Here is a 20,535-nt window from a genome sequence, read left to right as displayed (position 1 = left end):
ACAGAGAAAAATCTAGTGATGAAATCCATTCTTTTATGTAGGTCTGCACTAATAAGTGATCCTTCTGGTAAGAACAGGCTAATATCAATTAAGGATAGAGTAAGAATAATATTCTATCATACAGAGAGTGTGCCTTCATTTATTCTATTAGAATAACCGAAATTACTATTACTAATGAATTTGAAGCTGAGCCCTAGTTTTCTGAGAGAGAATTTTGCATAGAGATTCAGCAGAAGCTGACATTCTTGTTCAGCAAAATACATGCTTAAATTGAAGAATGTGTTTAAATCTATACAGATTTCATGGAGACTTAAAGAAATTTTGCATTGAAATATACCCATAGAATTTTTTTCTGGAATAAGGATTAAAACAAAATAACCCTTTTTTTTTTTTTTTTTTTTTTATAATGGTGTTGCTCTGGTTCCATTTTTGATCAATTAACAGTCTTCTTAAAATGTTTGAGGCTTACTTCACCCCCCTCCCCCCCCACAAAGGCACTTTCCTAACAAGATCAGAGACCATTTAGTTAGGGCTATAGCAATGTACACCAAAAGACCAAATGCACTCCCTCCCTGACTCCTGAGTTATGTGTTTTGTAGGCAACTGTCAGCTGCTCTGCCCACAGGGAATTTTACCCAGCAATCAAAAAATATGAAATGCACCAGACACCGTCCCAGAAAAACTGACTGGAGGGTGTCGATCGTCTATTTATAAATAAAAGCTGATAGGACAGCCTAGAGAAATTCTTCCAGTCTTTTGAAACGGTGTGTGGCAGTTCCCTGGGGATTGGTGACAAGTGTCAGTCTGGCTAAGCAGCACAGGAAAACTGTCCAGCTTCTGGCTCTGATACAGCAGAGCAGAACATGGCCACTGCACACACGGCAGGTTTGTGGTTCAGGTTTTACCCCTGGAAAAGCTAATAAGAATTCCACTGACCTGCTTAAGATCCAGAAACCTTAAAAGGAAACACAACAGCTGCTCTGATAATTCCCTGGATTCTCAAACCCTTCTCAGTCTGACAAGTAATGGCTCAGTTATTACTATCCCAAGGCATGAGAGAGAATTTTCTTTTTTGTTTGATTCCTGGAGCTCTGCTTATAGCTGGAACAATCCTCAAAAATTTTAAGAGGCTGGAAAGGATGAGTCCATAAATCTCCTTCACTGTTAGCGAGCTGGGAGTGAGGATGCCAATTTTAGCATGAGACCCTTGAAGCCCTGGCCCTGTTCTTTCTCAGCAGTAATAAGTATGAAAAGGACTAAGGGATGGAGTAGCAGCCTCGTCCCTTCTCAGCAGATGGTTTGAACATAGAGAACAAAGATCACAGGCTAACTGACAAGAGGCTACCTCCAGGCAATTAATCATCCCCTCTGAAGGTCAGCTGGGAAAAAGGTGAGTTTTACAGGGGCCTCCATCATAGGAGGCAGACAATCTGCTATCTCAGCTCTAACACAGATGATTATAGGAGGGGAATGTGCATGTCAGAACCCCCCATTTATCATAATCCCAAGGCCATTTTTCATGTTGAAATGAGCCCTTTCAGGAAATGTCACACACAATGGCTACTTTAATCTCAGCCTCACTAGCTCTATCTCTTTAGGCTTTCTGCACCATTGGAAGGGCCCTGGGACAGGATTACAGGCTTCTGCGTTCTTCTTAATCAATTGCTTAGTGGATTTGGAGTACAACAGTATACTTTTAGGGAGTGCTGCTTGACAAATTTAGCTGCACAGCTCTGGGAGAACCAGAGATGGGGAGCTGGGCACGAGGACAGAACTGACAAGATATAGTATACCTGGGAAAGAAAAAAAAAAAAAAAAAAGAAAAAAGTGTATGTCTGTGTTCTTGGTTGGAAAATCTCCCAAATGGTCAAGTTCTTGGTTGGAAAATGCCCTGTTTATAGTTTAGCCTTGTGCAGAATCTTTGCCACGGAGATAAATAGTGCAACGCAAGGTTAGTGTCTCTTCTACACTTTTCCCCAGTATGCTTCATGCTTCATTGGTCACACAAGTTATTAGGCTTATTCAGTGCCCAAAGAGTAACTTCTCATATTTCACTGCTTAAATTTGCTCCCCTCCCTGCAATGTCTCACTGGCTTAGGCCATGCCTTATAAAATATGGGCCAATAAACTAAGGAAGGAGAAAAGAAAAACTCGAGTAATGATTGTTGGCTGATGTTTTATAAACATTGCTGAACTTCTATGGGGGAAAAAGAAAAGACAGAAGAAACCCTGGAATGAAAACCCATTATAAACATGGACCAAGCAGTGAAGCTATGAGAACTGAGAAATAATAAAAGTAATCAATACCAGATGGCCCTTCTTAGAAGAGAAATTAAAGAGTAAAAGCAATTTAAAAAATAGTATAAATCAACTTTTTTACTAAATCTAAATCTGTATATATATATTCTCAAGATTTCCCACATGGCATATTTCTGAGTTGCTTCCCCCCCTGACAACATAATACAAATTATGCCTTGAATATCAAAAACATGCATGCTTGGAAAAATACTAAACAGCCCATAAGAAAAACCATGTTCTCTTTGGTCTTCTTTCTTTTTCAAGTTTTGACCTAGTGGGACTGACACTGTCTCCCACCACAGTGATAACATAAAATAACTAAGCAGTGCCTGGCTTTTCTGCTTTGAATGTGACCAGGGAAATAAAGGTTCCTGTTAGAGAAAGGGCAAATCTCACTCTGATTTACACACATTAAACACCTCTGGCTGGAGGCAAAATCAGGATCTTTTCATTTCTGTTTATCTAGTAAAGATATGATCTAGTAAATAGGAGGTCTACAGAGATGCTTAAAAGATACTTCAGTAGTCACAATCTTTGGGTTTTGCATGCCCCACAGCTTCACTGAATTGTGCTTTAAGTCAAAATGAGGCTTTCTCAAGAGATGGCTTATTGTTATAAGAGTTGATACTGTCTTTGTCTCTAACATTTACTGACACTGAAGCCATGCTACATCGGAGATGTCCCACTCCAATATGTTTAACACATCAAAAGAATTGCTATATTAGATGATATTTGAATGTCTCAATACAATTCAGACCATTTTCATTGCCTATAAAATAAAGCCATTGCAGATAAATCTTTATCATGCATACATGAAGACAACCATAAATTAATTCAAGCCATTGTCATTCTTAAATATATCAAATGATGTCTTTATCAAGTGGTGAAGAGGCCTTACATATGTACCTTGCAGAAGTGCAATTTAAGAATAATTATTTATCAGGTCACTGGAAAAGAATTTTATAATAGTTTTCAAAAGTTTTGAGCATTATTCTTTCAATAATGCACTTCTAGATATATTTTTATACTCTCTGAATGATTTATATACTTGCAAAACTGTCCACTTTTTCATTTAGCAGTAAGAAGCAGTCACAGACTCAGGAAGATAAAGGTTTATGTTGGCAGGTGAGTTCCTACACAAAAAGATTAAAGATAAGTACTAAAAGCAGCCATAAATCTAAACGTAAATGAGAAACGTTTGGGGGCTAATGTGAGAAAAAAAGCTATGGAAGAGCCATTAAAATAATATCTGACTTCATAGCAGAATTTAATTCAAGTCCTGAGCATTCCTAAGCTTTTAGAGCTGACAAGGATCAGGGACTTTCTCTCACACGCCACCATTTTGTGTATGTAAGCAACTGAAATTGCTTGGCAGAGCGCAGCAGAGAAGAAAGCACTCTAAAAGTAATTATATGTTTAGATGTGTAAATGGAAACGATGCTTTAATAAGAACATTTGAACATATGATTAGATGTTCTGGTCTTTCAGCTAGATTCTTCTATCTGAAGCATTTGATGGCTTTTCATCCAATTATTGAACAAGTATGATAGCTAACGAGAAGTTATGACAACATATCATTTTTATTTTGTACCCATCTATTGTATCTCTAAGGTGCCTATTACTGCTCTGTTTAAGTGCCAGTCCAATTCTGAATTGCCTCCATCCATATAATTACAGAACAACAATCAATGCAAAAGGCTAATTGAAGGCATCTTGCAAATACCTTCTTCACAGCTCTCGCCTTTGTATCCTGGGTTGCAGATACAGGTGCCCATGATGCATGTGCCATGGTTATTGCAGGAGACATCAATGCACTGGTTTGTTGGGACATCACACTCCGCTCCCTTCCAGCCACTGTGGCACAAGCACCTTCCTTTCATGTACTGCCCATTTCCACTGCACAGCACTGGGCAGGACGCTATGGACAGACAATAAAAAACCCATTAAAACAAATGGAAAATCACTTCAAAAAGAGCCCAGCATATGATTTACATTCTTTAAACACAGTCTTCACTAGGATATGTTGCAGTTTGTTTTCCCAAAACCAAATCTTTTACATGGATGATACCCAGCTTGTTAACTGTATTCTCCTATGAGTGTTTAGAACAAAGAGTGCCCTTAAGTTAGACTATCTTCTTGCTTTGTGTCTCTGATACCTTTTTTCACTAAACAAACTCAAAGTTTTCTTGTATTCTGATTTTACAATGTACAATGTCTTCTTTCTGCAGCATCACTGACCTTAGATTGCTTATCACTACCCCTGACCTGCTGCCAGACATTCCTTGACACTGCCTCTGCTGTGGACCTCAGTGGCACACAGATCACACCCCTTTTTTTTTCTGGGTTAAATCCCAGCTTTATGTGTTTCAGTCGCTGCTTTGCTCAGAGCCCAGAATGCCACATTAAGACTATTTCCCTGATTTAGCTCATGTCATACCATCAGCTACCAACTTTCTTCACTGAAAGGGTTATCAACAACAGGGGGTTATGGAACAGGCTGCCCAGGCAAGTGACTCAATCACTGTCCCTGGTGGAATTTAAAAGATGTGTGGATGTGGCATAAAGGGATATGGATTAGTGGTGGACTTGCCAGTGCTAGGTTAACAGCTGAACTTGATGAAGAGTTTTACAGGTCTTTTCCAGCTTTAACAATTCTCTAGTTCTAACTGAATATCCAGCCCTCGCTTTTGGTTATCACCTCTGCTGGACTCGATTCATCACCAGCCACAACACAAAATTGGCCTCTACTGTTTCCAAGCTCCCTGTAATAAAAGCTGTGTAAATCTGTCCTCTGAAATTTATATAATTTATAAAGGATTTTAAAAGGATTTTTAATTGTCCCTGTTTTTAATTGTCCTTGTCAGCAAAGTCAGCTGACTCTCAAGGCCACACAGATACAGGATTTCCTCCCTGTGATACAGGTAAGAAGAGGAAGATGACAAGCTCTAGCTGTGGCATGATGGATCCCAGGATTAAGCATTTTCAGAGCTAAATTTGGAAACTGTCAGGCAAAGCTGGATGGGATGAACTGATGGGATACAGAACAGGTTCCCAAGGAAGGACAGGGTATCAAGGATCAAACCTCAGCCTCCATGACCACAGCTTTTTGTAATCACTGGTCTCCAAGTCTTCTCCAGCTCCTTTCAGATGATGCCTTCTCCTTAATCCATTCTCCACACCAGCCACATTATGATCCTTTTGTCCTTTGCTCTGATTTTCCCAAGGAAGATGCTGATTTCAGTTCCTCAGAAACAATAGCCTTTTCCTGTTCACTCTACCTTCAAACTTCTTGCTCAAGTACTGTTCTTTTCCATTTCATTTTCCTGAAACTCAGTTGCAAGGACATACATTCAACACAGACTGCTCTTGTTCACTGTTGCACATCAGCCTTAGGTGAGAGCAGCTGGCCTTCTCATCTGCCCCTCAGAAAGGCAATTTATGAACAACTTTATGCAAGACAAATGTGAAATGAATATTCCATTCTGCTGCTTAATTCAACTGCATTAGACATGTGATGAATCCTCTTTTGTTTTGTTCCTGACTTTGATTATGTGTGGGAAGGGATATTACATGGTTAAGGAAAGCTTTCCTTTCCTTCTCTTCCCATCTTTTGAGACAGTAATCTCACAAAGCACATCAGGAGTTGTTTCCACGCATCCTTGCAGTCAAGTCAGTTTGAGTGTTCCAGAACTACAGCAGACTCAATAAAATACAAAGCATTGCCAACTCTGACTGTTAAACTAGTTTGATATGCAGAGAAATGTATTTGCTTGACCAAGATAAAAGAGGTTTAGGAAAGAAAGGAATTTGGCAACTGTTATTACTAAGGAACACTTTGTTCAGTTTAAAGGAAACACATTGCAATGGTGCATTGCAAGTACATCATTTGCAAGATGGTATCTACCTATAAAATACGAGATTTAAATTGTTTAAGATACACCATGTTATGTGCATGGTTCGCAGCACACTCACTCTGTAATTTCATTTTTCAGCTAAGTGATGGAATTTTCTGCCCCTCCCATCTCCAATATCAATGCTCAGTAATGGACATTGTTCTTTCAAGGCACAGGCAGGGGACAGTCTGCAGTTCTTTTCAACAAGAAGAAAGAATAACTGCCTTTAACCAGAGAGAGGTTGCTGAGAAAGACTTACATGTTTCCTGACAAGACAGCTGATCACTCAGCAAAAGATCAGATAAATTACTGGCCATCTGCAGTGAGACTGACACTCCACAGAGCCTTCTGTGGAGAACACCTTCAGCATCACCTGGAAAGCACTGCTATAAATGTCAAGGCAATGGCAAGAACAAGGCCTCCTCTGTAGCATGCAATAATGAGTAAAGACAAAAGAAGTTTCTGATTTTTTTCTCCTGTTACATGTGCAACTCTTTTCTATATATAAAGATATATAATTATTATTTGATCAATCAGATTTCAACAATGTCGATGATGGCAAAATTATAGTAATTCTCTAGTGTAGCAATGATAGCACCAATCCAAAGGCATATTCTGTTTTCTGCAAAGCTGAGCATCAGAGAGTAAGATCATTTGTTTGTTTGCTTACTTTATGCAGAACTTGAAAACACCACCTCCTATGTCCAAGAAAACCTTCAAAAAACCTATGGAATACACCTCTGGTGACTTGCTCTCATTTATTTTGTTTGAAATAATTGGTTAATAATACATTAATAATTAGCCATTACTAAAAGGTGTATGGCTTTCTGCTCCAGTTTCCCATTCATTTGGATGGTGAATTACAAGGCTGAACTGAAACAAAGGAGCACCCAAGAAATCCACAGAATTCTTCATGTGAGCAGGAACCTGCTCTTTGAAGGATTACTGCTCTGTACAGGGATTGCGAAGGGCTGCAGATGCATACTGTGACAGCCTTATACATGCTGTCCTTTGAGAGATTTGTAGCTCAAAAGAAGGATCTTGGATGATACTGAAAACCAACAGGGTCAGTGCTGGGATCCTTGGATCTCATCCTCATGGCGACATAATCTATTTAACACGCCTAGTGAAATGCATACATAAATATTATTTTGGCACTCCAGGTATTAATCTGTCTTCCTAAAGTCAGAGTGCAACCTGTGATTTGAACCCAGATGATTCTGAACGAAAAGACAGAGTTGAATAGAAGGTGTTCATAGAAGCTGGAACATGTGCTCTGGTAAAATGAGAGACACACACGGCTCCACCAAAAAGCCTGAGAAAATCTGGGATATAGCCCAGGAGGGGAGGAGAGCTCCTCTGAAAGTGGATTCAGAACAAGAGTTTAGGTATTCTGACTAACAGTAAAGAAAATTCTTCTCCACAAACTCTACAGGGAGCTTTGAGGGGAACAGGCCCTGAACTTCTGCCCCTACTGAAAGTTAGGAGGTGTGAGCTGGAATATGCTATGGGACATGGAAAAAACTCCTTTTGTCTCCAGCTCCAGGGACTTGAAAAGGAGCTTGGAAATGCAAACCAAGTGTAAGGAAATGCAAACCAAGTGTAACCTGAGTCAGCAAGAAGTTTGACATAGCAGCTCTCAGGGACGAAGCTTGCCACATCCATCTTGCTGGGCTGTGAACTCTGAAAGCCCGCCGGGTTCAGCCTGGCCTCGCTGCCTCGGCAGGGAGCTCCTGTCTACCCTGGGGGTGCGCGGCTCCTTATCTCTGTCTCCTGGCTCTCTGCTGGGATGTGACCCAGCTCAGCTGGAGGGGGAGAGGGACGGGGTTGGACAGAGTTTAGCTCTCTCTTGGGAAGGCGCCAGTCTGCTTTCCAAAGCAGCGACGAGCTGGGGTGAAGGCCTGACCTGCAGGCCTTACCGAAGCTCCTTGGGTGGGCACTAATGTTTTATGCTACCTCCCTCCCCAGATTTATAAATCTGTACTTAGTTTGTTGGACTGTTTCAGCCAAAAAAGGTCTTGAAAATGTTGATGCACAGTATCCTGTCATTTCCCACATGCAAGGTTTTGATGTCTTGGCTTGAAATGTGTTCTTACTAAAAGTATTTCAGTTTGTTTTTTAAATGTTTAAATAACCTAAAAAATTCAGGCCAAAGAAAACCCTTCCAAAACCATTTATTAAAAATACTTATCACTTGAGCAGAAAAATGTATTATACTGTTTACTGAGGTATGTCTCCTTCCCAGACCTTCCAGTGTTTTTACTTCTGGCCAGAACAATCAGTTGTTCCTGCCATTATTCCGCTCTTAGCCTTACTCCAAAGCCGTACCCTATTCCCCACAGCCAGAATCAGGCAGACTTGCAAGGTACTTTTTGTATAATCAGCATCTTAAAAGAAAGTGTTGTTATAGTGTCATGCCACTCTATGATAAAAGTGCTCTGCTAAACAAACCATAATGCCACATTTATAAGTCAGGTTTTTGAAAGACACTTCCAGAGAGAAAATTTCCAATGTGACATTTTGCCTGTCCACAAGCAGCCCAAGGGGTTGTGTTGTTGTTAAGAGCACAGTAGTCACAATTAGTATAGAATCACAGAATCAAGGTTGGAAATGCCCTCCAAAATTGAGTCCAACTCCTAGCCCAGAACTGCCAGTCCACCACTAAACCATGTTCCTAAATGTCACACCTACACTCCCAGAGAGGGTGATTCCCTGAGCAGCCTGTCAAACCCTTTGCTGAAGAAATTTTTCCCAATAGCCAATGCAAACCTCCCCTGGCACAACTGGACGATGTTTCCTTTTGTCCTATCACTTATAACGTGGGAGAAGAGACTGATCCCCACCTGGCTACACCCTCCTTTCAGGTAGTTGTAGAGACCAGTAAGATGTCCCCTGAGTCTTCTTTTCTCCAGGGTAAACACCCTCAGCTGCTGAGTGAAATTTTAGCAAATTTGTAGCGAACAAATTCACAGATCAACTTGTTTCCATTCTACTGCAGCATTCCCACACTGGGTGAAGAGTACTTTTCAAAAGGCACCATCATGAATATGATTTCCAGAAGAAAAATGTTAACTGAACAGGAGAGGGGAAGAGTTAATTGAGTTAATCAAGCATAAATTCCTACCTCTGCCGCAGTCAGGGCCCAGAAAGCCAAGGAAGCAATGGCAAGTCCCAGACACACAGTCTCCATTCCCATAGCAATTGCTGGGACAGTTATCCACTGATTCTGGAAAACAAAAGAAAATTCACACACTTCTTTATGCAAGAAAACACCTCTGAGTTTAGGAGGGCTCTGGATGGGCAGGACAGTTGAAACTTCAGAGAAATTGCTGCACACGGGGCAAAAGCATTATTGTGAGCTGCACTAAACCTTGCTCATTCATTTACACCAATGGGTGGCTCAACTGCAAACAGCGTGACTAAATAGGAGCTGCTCAGCATCCACCAGGTTTGGCATTCTCTCATACCTGAAAACTTCCAAATGTCTTTTCTTCCTGTATATTTTTACAACCATTTTTCCTCTCTGAATTTATTGCAGGGATGCAATACACACCATTCTCATGGCAGAACATGCACTTTTGGTCCAGTTTTGTTGACGTGATTAAGTGACCTTGAGGCATTTATTTGTGCAAAAAAGAGCTTAGTGATGATAGATGTGTTCTCCTATGAACTCACTGAACACAGATCCTTGCTTCATCCTAACTGCCTGTTCAAGAAATACTTCTAACCAAATTTCTTCTTATTTGCTCTGCAACATTATATTGAATATAATTCATTAAACATGATATAATACATAATTTATATATTCAACAGCTGAAAGTGCTGGGGCTACTATTCAGTTTGGTGGAACAGGAATGGGTCTATTCCACATTTTCTTCTGTTTCTAGTTATCATCTTAAATTCCCTGACTTTGGCAAAAACACCAGCTATTCATTTTTCAGGGTAAGTTAAAAGGTAAGCAAATGTTATCTAGCACTTCTCCTTTGAGGAGAGTTCAGAATATTTGGGTTAAAACATATCATTCATACAAGAAGAACACAAGCTGGTAAATACATCAAAAAGAGAATGAAAATAATCTTATTTTCTTACATTAAACTGTGAGTGAAGACAGAGTAAATGTGAGTGGGGCTTTGAAAGACATTGTAACAAATGCTATCGTTCATTCTACAGTGCTATTTCAAATTTTCTCTGAGGGAGATGCCTATCTGATGAAAACTCTATTTGGTTATACAGCAGGAGCACTGGTGGTACACGTGGAGTGGGGTGAAAATCTCAGCCCTGTGAATAATGACTGTATTTGCACAGATGTACTTCATGAGACCTTGTGCAAGCAAAGTTATTTGTAAACTCCCAATCAGTGTAAGTGAAGAGAACCAGTGGCAGCAGAGATGTGCAGATTAGTTCTAATCACAAATGAAAGGAAGATGGTTTCTGGATGGGTGTTTGCCAAAGAGCAGAAGTTTCTGAAGGACATTTAAAAGGCTGTGGTGTATTTTAGTCATAAAGGACAACGGCAATTTTAAATAATAAAACCAGTTTAAAGCATTTATATTTCAAGTCCTGGCTTCAGATGTCTCATAAGCAGACAGCTCCATGCAGCAAGAAAGGTACAAGGAAATGCTGTCAGCTCTCTAACACTCAGTAGTTAAGCATTCACTTGATGGTGTATGGAAATACAGTCACAACGTGCAGTCAACCCTTTAGGCTTGAGCTGCCATCTTTATTCCAATCAAAGAGCAGCCATGCTTCCCAGAATAAAGAAATAACAACTCAGGCCTTGTGCATTTATACTGATATTTGGGAATATCATCTCTTACTTCACAGCAGGTATAAACACAAATCTGTCCTGTAAATGAAAAGTTAATATTAGCCCATGTGTATACAATCTTCAGAACTTTGACATAGGTTAATGTCACTGCCGAAAACAAAAATTAATTCACTTTATGCCTTTTTTCTCTATGTTTTCTTTTTTTTACAATACTTGGATGTTTCTTTTCTTCAAAAAATATATGCAGAGATTTAGGAAAAAAAAGTTATTTATGTACATACTTACACACATGAAGAACATACAGAGTGTGACTTCTGTGAAACAAGATAAGAGATGGACAAGGAGATTTAACTGTTCCTGTTGCTGAAAGGGTCAGTCCATTTCCTCTAATCTCATCCTAAGAACAACTCTAAGCTCCCTCCTCTTGTGCTGGTTCTGGCACTTGTCAGACTCTCCAATGATGTGGTTAAGCTCAAAAGGTGGCAAAAAAAATCAATGCAGCAGAAAAAAAAGCTAAAGCATTTTTTTTTTTTCTGCTGCCTGAAAACTGGGAAGACAAGAGCTGTGCTATTCAGCATCAGTACAGTTGTCCCATGACACCTCACCACCCCACTGCCACACTGGGTCAGGGGCTGCAAGGAGGAGCAACACTGCATAGATGTAACACGTGTGACCTTTGAAGTCCAGGGGAATACCTCAGGCCTTGATGCAGGACAGACTGCCAGCACTAAAAACACCTTTAGAATATTAAAAACTATTTTTAAAAGCTTTTTCCCAAGTTTTTTCTTTAATGGACTAAACTGAGGTTTTGAAAAGGAGTAAATATCCATATAGCTTTCTTGGTATATTTTTGCAATATAATATTTAAGTAAACTAGTAAAAAGACCCACAGAAACATTTAGAAAGTATCTAAAAAGTAGCATAACATCGAGTATGGCAACTGTTCCAAAGTGTGACAATGCACCACATCAGTAGTGGTAGTCTTTGTTACTGGAAACAATATTTTGCAGTTAATGTGGGTTCAGCTGGTGTGTCTGTGATGCCTAGAACAAGACAAGCAAGACTCTGCACACCAATTTGACAGCCACTGCAGATTAAACTGAGTTACTTTATCCACCACAATGACTATGCATAAAGGGATTTAGAAGTTCAGAGTGTCCACGGAAATGGAGCAGACCTGTGCTTAGAGAACCAACCATTCCAGAATCTCTGGGTGAATCCATGTAAGAACCTTTACTCTGGGTGCATCCTTTCCTCCTCTAACTAGTTCAGCACAGACACCTATAACTGGTCAGATCTGTGCTGACAGTGACTGACATGCATTAAAAAAAAAATTCACATCTATATTCTGGTTCATATGCAGATCTGGCATGTCTCATTGCAAAGCAGCAATGATATGCACACCTATCACTTCATCTATCACTATCTCCTCCATCTTTGGTTTCCCAGACACTTCTTTGCAAGTGTGGCCAAACTGCTTCATGCCATATAGTGGCTAGCTCAAAAGGAATTAAGAAACAGGTGGATGAAAAACCCATTTTAACTTCCTCACTGAAGCACCTCAGTAGCTCTTACTTGTGGCCTGAATACCCTATACTATTAATAATAGAGTAGGCCCTTAAAAATCCTTTCATCTCATTTCACTGCTTTGTCTCATGTCCCTTGTTTTTGTAATATAGCCAAAAGTAACATTTTAATGCATCCTCATTTTACATTACCTCTATTTGCTCTAGAATAACCTGCCTGATAGAGCTGAGATAAAGTGAAAAGAAATCCTACTCCCCCTGTGACTTGCATCACTTGCTGTTTTTTAGCAGTTAAGGATGCAAACTTTGTTGGTGATTCAGGGCAATTAAGGTCTTCACACACTCCCAAAAGTTCTACACTACTGAGAATCAATTCTAAAAAGCGATGAATGTTCATGCAGCACATCTTTGTCTCAAAGCTACTCCCAAACAACTCCAAAGTATTTCAATAAAGGAAGTGTTAAATGAACACAATTTTTTTCCTCAGAAACTCTAGAGCTAATGAGCACAAACAAGGCTGAGACTGAGGCTTGTGAACAACAATTCTGCAAGCTGTGTGTGCAACACTGAGCATGCTCCTATTTATATTCTTAGGCAAAATCACAACCTGGAATTTCTTTTTACTTTGAAGATTGCAAGCATTAGCAAGTTATACTCACTCAAGGCTTCTCATAAAAACCTCTGTTTTCATCCTAGGACTGAATTTTGCTTCAGTAGTTACAGACTGCCAGTTGGGCACCTCAGACAATTTTCTGGCCCTCTGGCATGTGTAAGTGCACACACATTCACGCACACTGTTTTAACACCTACATTTCAAGCTAAAACGGAGGAGGCAGATGACTTGGCATCAGAAATTAGGGAGTTGTGATGGGAGAACCCTGGAAAGAATGAAGAATCAGACATTTTCAGAAGCTAGGGCTTAGCCAAATTATTATCACATGGGACAGAAGGGACAAACTTTAACATTCAGGAAGTCCCTAAGACAGTGGCACAAAGCCACTGTTTTTCTTTTGAGTATGTTCACAGTCAACATTGCTACAGAGGTGATACACCACCAATCAATAAGTAAAAACAGGTCACTGCCAATATGGCTGGCTTATAGTCTCCATTATACAGCTTATTCTGTAAGCTGTTCACATAATTAGAGGAGTATTTTCCAGTATATACAAAATTCCATATGGTGTTTTATGAATAGTACCATGGGAACTCCTTTAGAGAACCATGAAAATGTTTTTGCTTTGTTTTATTTAATTTTGTTTTATTTAAAAGTTCACTGTGAGACCATGAACATTTTTTTTTAAGAAAAAGATATATACGTTTTCTGTTTCCAGTCTGATTCCCACAGTTTTCTATTGGCTTCCAAATCCCCAAAGAGATCTGACTGACACCAGCTGGTAAGGACAGAGATTAATAACTGGAGGGGCTGCCAATGGATGATACATGACGCCTTTACCAGGTTTTGCTATTGTGTCTGAAGATAACACAGAAAGCACAGTTTCCATGCCACCTTTCAACTACCAATGGCAGCAGAAATCAAACTTCCAAAAGAAAACAACTCACACCAGGGGCACACCAGAAAAACTTGAGGTGGTGGGGTTTCTAACAAGGAATGCAGAAGCTTGCTAAGGAACTAAGTGTTCTGCCAGCTTCACAATCTAATTAGCAACTGAAAAAACAAGTCATTTTATGGAATCACAGAATCACTAGATGGTTTTGATTGGATGTTAAAGATCACCTGGTTGCAATCCCCCTGCCATGAGCAAAGACACCTTTCACTAGACCAAGTTGCTCCACAGCCCACCCAAACTGGCCTTGAACACCTCCAGGGATGCATCAGCCACGGTTTCTCTGGGCAGGCTGTGCCAGTGCCTCATCACACAGTGAGGAATTTCTTCCTAATATCTAATCTAAACCTGCTCACTTGTCAGTTTAAAGCCATTCCTCCTTGTCCTATCACTCCATGCCCTTGTACAAAGTTCCCGCTCCAGTTCTCTTGTAGCCCCCTTGGGCTGGAAGAGCTGTAAGGTATCTTTGGCATCTTCTCTTCAGGCTGAGCAACCCCAACTCATTCAGCCTGGCTCCACAGGATAGGTGCTCAAGTGCTCTGAGCATCTTCACAGTTTTCCATATAAATATCCTCATAGTTCTTTGAGAGAAAGTCTAAATGACATAATGAGACACTTGGTCTTCAGATCCACAGTCTCTCATTTTGGAGAATGGTATGGAAATGCACTGTCTGACAGAGCAGGTACTCCCTAGCCTAGGACAGCCTACCTCAGCCAAGAAAAGGAGGATGTACAAAACTCTTTCTGAATTCATAAAAATAAGAAATGGAAAACATCCATTAAATGTGAAAGCCTAGACTTCTCCAAGAGCAAAACTCCTCTTCTGAAAGACTCTTTAAGGTCCTTTCTGCTCATGAGCTTTAATTATCAAAGCAAAGAAAGAAACAAATAAAAATACCCTAAGTATCCCCAGCAGCTATAATTCAACATATTGCATAAAATAACATTGATCCTCTATTTTTGTCATTTATTTCAGGGGATGTTTTTAAGTACAAGGAAACTCACAGCTGGCAGATTTTGAGGGAAACTTGGTCAAAATCTTTATTCCATTGCTAGTTTTCCCACTGTTATCACCCTTTACTCTGAGACAAGCCATAAACTGGCATGATCCAGCCCATACCCAAAATAAGACTTCACACTACACTATCTTATTTAAGGGTATCATTGAGTTCAATATGAAATTGCTAATTGTTACCATTCCCATTTTTTTAGGTTGTTAATCTGAGGCATGTACAAATACAACACAGCATTTGCTTCATATTATAAATTGACTCATGTGACAGCAACAAAGCTCCCAAGGCTAATGGTCTGCTCAGGGGACCACTTCGCTGCTGACAAAAAGCCCCATGAAAGCCAATTCTACTGTGGTGAACTCTATAAAAATCTGTCGGCCTGGCTCACAACTACTGACATGAATTACCTTTATCCAGATGCAACACAATAAACATATTAAGAAGGTAGACAAATTGCAAGACCCTTGATGGACTTCTTTTTTATATACTCACCATGTTTGCTGGTCAGCAGTACAGCTACTTTTAACAGTATTTCCGCCTTATTTATTTACTATGCAACATTCAACTTAATAGCTTGTTTCCCTATCTTTGGGCCAGAGGCCAAGGCAGATGTTTGCCTGACACCAAATCCTATTAGAGGCTGCAGTAACACAATTGTGTGTTAAAGATAAATATTTTATAGCCTGCACTTGCCACCAAGCATCATCATTCCCTAGGCATTTAGAGGCAACTATCTATTGGCAAAGAAAAAATAGTTATCTAGCTGGCAACTGAAGGCAGTAGCTTTTTGGGAGTTTATAAGCACCAGGACTGCTTTCTAAGAACTGATTAAATGCCATTCAGTGTGGTGTGGCTGTATGAATTCAAATGTAACTGTTTCATTTGATAACCTAAAAAAGTTGCTCTGGAGGTGGCAGTGTTTGGTGTCAGAAACATGTAGGAATAGCAATCCAGCAGGACAAATAGAGTTTAATGAATCAATGTTAATTTCAGCACTTGAATGAAGGTTCAAGGAACATAAAAAAATTGTACCAATGAAAATATTCCTTATTAGAAATGAGATGCAAAGAAAAGAGCAGGGTATTTTTAAGTATCCTGTCTGGTACCTTCAACTAGTAGTCTACTCCACCACTGCGTAAGAAATGGCCTCAAAATCTTTTGTTCAGTGCTATACATATATCTTCAGAGAAGATATATGTAGTTGATCAACCTAAAATAAATTTCCACAGCTTCTCATCTACCAGCCCACAAAGATATTGCATATGTACTAATTGCCACAATAAAAGGTTTTACCTATTGCTAAGAAATGTGAACTATCTCTATACAAAGCTGCATTAATTCAAAAATAGTAAGTAAACTAAAAAAGGAGGTAAACCAAATAATTAGAATATAATTTTTTACTGTATGAAAAAAATACATATATTTATTGTCACACAGAGATATTTTTTCCTAACTGTCCACTGATCTATTTTCTGCCTAATTGTGCTCCCCTCACTAATGAAAATGTTTTGCTGGGAGGGAGGGAGGGAGGGGACACGGAGCAAGGCAGCAAGCAGGTAGATTCCATGGTTCATATTTGACCTTGAAATCCTCTGTCAGCCACATCAGTGCAAAAGGGCTATGAGGAGTGCCCAGCATTCCTCTCACTGTACATTGAATTACATTGCTTGGGAGAGTGAAGGAAAACCATATAACTTCACCTTACTCTTTGCTGATGCACTAGAGCAACCTTAGAAAGCCACATATTATTTTTCCTAGATCTGTCTGTCCAGGATAAAACTGACGCCTACAAGCTCATTGCAATAACATCTCTCTTTCACAAAAATACTCCTTGTCACTCCTCCGACTACGCTAGCAATAATTTTAATAGGAAGTCAAGCGGTAGAACATGAAAGGCAAAGAGGATTCTGAAGCTCTGTGAACACATTTAATTTACTTCCCAGCTGCAGAGCTTGCAGTCTTGTTTATTTTTCAAAGAAATGATGCTACTTGATTGAATTTCACTGCAGGAGAGGTTGGATTCTAAGCCTAGAGAACTGTCACCTGCCCTTGTAATTGTGATAACAATGCCAAGGCAGACGTGGAGGTGAGAGGGGATAAAACAAGTTTCAGATGTCATCAAGCATCAGATTTAACACTATGAGCAAAAAAAAAAAAAAAAAGGTAAATAAAGGTAAAAAAATGTAAAAAAAAGGTAAGGGGAAAGAAAATACCCTGGAAACAAAGGGAATGTAGAAATGCTGGGTTTGGTATTCTCTTGCTCCTCCTCTTCTTTCCCCAGACGAAGTCTTAAAGGACTGATTTCTTCTTTTAGTACATCATCACCTGCTGAGATTTCAATTTTTCTGCTTCATTTGTGTTTTATACAGCTTTTATACTTCTAGCTCAAGTAATCCACACCTGGCAGCCTGGGATGTGAAAGTCTTGACAGCATCATGGAAACTCAGTCATTATTTTTGAGTGCTCTTTCACAGTTTCCTCTTCTGTAGGGTACCTAGTGCGATGCTGATACTGCTAATGCCAGTTGATGTTGTGCCAGATCTTGATTTCTTTTTCCTAAGGCTGGGAGGTCTGTTTTAATTAAGGACACATGCATATAACCCTGTTTTACTCTCACATGCCAGTGGAACTCTAATTGTCATGCAGGTATAAGGATGCTAAATTAGGAAAAGTGCAACAAGCGGGCAGCTCTTTAAACAACTCTTCAAATTGCTCCTGAATCTGGAAAGTGAGAGAGAAGGAGCACAATAGTGAATTGCATGTTTTTCTCCCTCCTATTTTTCTGTAAGGATGTATTAAAAAAGCAATTTGCAAGTACAGATACACCCCCATCTCCATGAGGCTACTAACAACAGACACCTGTCCCTGCCAGCAGTGACTCTACAGGCTGGGCCATTTTACAAGGTGATGATGAAGCACAGGTTTGGTGCTCAGGGGCAGTTGGGTCGCTTATTGAAATCAAGAGCTGCTGATTTTGCCAAATATCACAGTACATCATGTGAGCATATTTTCCCTTGAGCTGTCTGTACTTTGGCTTTTAGGCCTGGTTTGAGATGTCTATCCAGGTACTCAAATGGCTCTCACCACAATCATATCAGTCTTTCTCACACTATTTCAAGCACATTTGACTCCAGGCCCAGCTGGAAATAGTAAAGAGTCAGCTTTTTTCTGTCCTATTTTGAACTTCTGTTCTACAGAAAAAGGGACCAAGTGGGAATAGTTTGGGGAGTAAATAAAGAATAGAACAAACCTGATCATTTCAGAAACCTTTGCCACATTTGGTCTGAACTTGGATTGCCCTTTGAGAGAGAGCTTTATCTTTATCTCCCTGATTCATTCCTTTCTCTTACTGCTTCCTTATTAAGAATAAATCTTTCCAGTGCAGAATGCCTTATAATCTGAAGCTCTCAGATGGTTGGAAGCATAAAGTGTAATGGGATTTGAAAAGCACTTGGGCACTGGTCGATGCATATGACCATTTAACTTGATGGTAAAATCTCCCTTGACTTCACCAACTTTTAGGAAACCCTGCTAATATATTTCTGCTGTCCATAGGGCCAAACAGGGCACACTGTTCTCTTTCCTTACAACATGAGCAATACTAAAAGCACAAAAGAGTTTTGAAATACATTTCTTAAGGAATCATACATTGGCTATCTGAAAACACCCTCTGTTCCAAAGCACTTGAAATGTGATCACAGGTTGGAAGTCAGCTGAGGAAAAAAAATAAATCAGTGAATGATTTTAAACAAAGACTAGCTGTTGGACTGAAGCCTTCTTCTTTTTCCTTCTACAATGCAGCTTCCAAGCATAATAAGACTTTAATCCATACTTGTAACATGACTATGACATGGCTGTGGAGATCTAGAAAGACACACTGTGAACAGTTATTTTCTTCCTAGATTCCCTTTTTTGCAGTTGGAATATTTTTAAACCTGAATTTCACTCCAGTATATGAAACTCTCACATCCCCTATTTGCCCAGGGGATTGCAAAGAATTTTTTTTTTTTGTTCCTTCCCACTCTCATAAATTGTTACAAACTAATACAGGAAACAACAATTATTCAGCCTTCAGGGTTCAACTTCTGGAGCTGCACTAGCAAGGGGGAAGTTACTTCACGTTCAGTACATTACATTTTCTGCTGTCATAGCTCAGGGCAAGGCTAAATCTGGCCTTGAGTTTCACTTTAAATGATGCTTTAAGTTGGTGTATTACAGGAGGAAAAAAGCAAACCACTCTTGCATACACAGAGAACTACAAATGTAATCTCTTTTGGTCAAACAAATGCCATAAAAACTTGGCAATGTTACAATTTTGGGTGCATAAAAAAATGCATTTCATTTTATACCAAGTCTTTAGTTAATATATCCAGCCTGATAACTAAGGATGTAATGGCTGGAATCATATCACACTGTTATGTGAAGTTCAGTTAGGTAAGTGCCTGGTGCTAGGGATATGCTCTCAAGCAGGATGCCTGGTTTACACAAGAGCCTGACTCCCCTCCAGGTTCTGTGTCAGCCTTGCCGCCCTGTAGAGATGCCCCCAGTTCTCTGGGGCATCTCAGGTGCCACCAAAGTCCGGTGCTCATGCAGCTGCACTGAACTCTTGGTGGTCTGCTCTCAGGGCCAGACAAAAACCAGTTCTTACGGCTCCATTCCTGTCACTTGCAGACTCACTGCACAAATGTGGTCAAATCTTGCTTCTTCTCAGAGCCTCCGGCAAGCTGTCTAGAAATCAGTTTAAGATAATCTATCTAAATCAGTTTAAGATAATCTATCTTTTTCTGAGACTGTTGTAGCACTGTTTGTTTCAGCAAAAGAAAGCAGTCACACATCTAATACACAGACCAGCTGTTATCATTTAAAAAGTCAACATATGCCAGGAGTGACTGCACAGACTGTGTCCTTCTCATCTGCTCGGCCCCTGTGCAAAATGAAGATTGGTCCAGTGACTCCTGAGGTGCTGATGTTGTTGGCTTCTGTTCTTTTGTGGTCTTGCATGCAAGTATATACACGTGAATACAGCCTTTGGAAAAGTGAGGCTTTAAAGTGTCTGTTGTTCTAGCACAGAAAGAGTTTTCCTTTTGTTTGCCAAAACGGATGAGTAACTCCCACAACCTTATTTCTGTGCTGTAGCAGGGGAGCATTCATGGAAAGAAAAGCATGCACAAAGCTGCTCTAGGAGCTTGGTAATACGACACAGGAATAAAACAAGCTGTGCTTACATTAGCCCGCAGTCTGGGCTGCGTGGAAAGAGCTATATACAAAAGTGTAAAAACGAAAACCATATGCACCGTTTTACACATTTCTCCAGAACCCCTCAGACAGCACTTACATGCCATGTTATTAAGGCAGAATTCTGCTGTTCTGAAAAAAAGTGAACAGAAAAACAGAGGGACAGAAATAACAGAAAGGAAGAAATAACAGAAATAACATAAATAACAGAAAGAAAGAGAGAGAGAGAGAGAGAGA

At 39.8% G+C, this 20,535-nt stretch overlaps 1 protein-coding gene across 7 annotated transcripts in view; it reads right to left on the bottom strand.

The window, feature by feature from the left end:
* TENM4 (teneurin transmembrane protein 4) overlaps positions 1-20,535 on the bottom strand; it is a 591,710-nt gene that overhangs the window by 139,286 nt on the left and 431,889 nt on the right. For all 7 annotated transcript variants that reach the window (XM_015638720.3, XM_015638758.3, XM_015638767.3 and 4 more), the window contains 2 exons: positions 9,316-9,417; positions 4,022-4,216 (listed from right to left, as the gene is read on the bottom strand). In XM_015638720.3, the coding sequence (XP_015494206.1) occupies positions 4,022-4,216; positions 9,316-9,417 (297 nt within the window). The remainder of the gene's footprint in view (positions 1-4,021; positions 4,217-9,315; positions 9,418-20,535) is intronic.

Source organism: Parus major, chromosome 1 (genome assembly GCF_001522545.3).
Source record: "Parus major isolate Abel chromosome 1, Parus_major1.1, whole genome shotgun sequence".
Taxonomy (NCBI): Eukaryota; Metazoa; Chordata; class Aves; order Passeriformes; family Paridae; genus Parus; species Parus major.
This window is presented reverse-complemented; position numbering and strand designations above follow the sequence as displayed.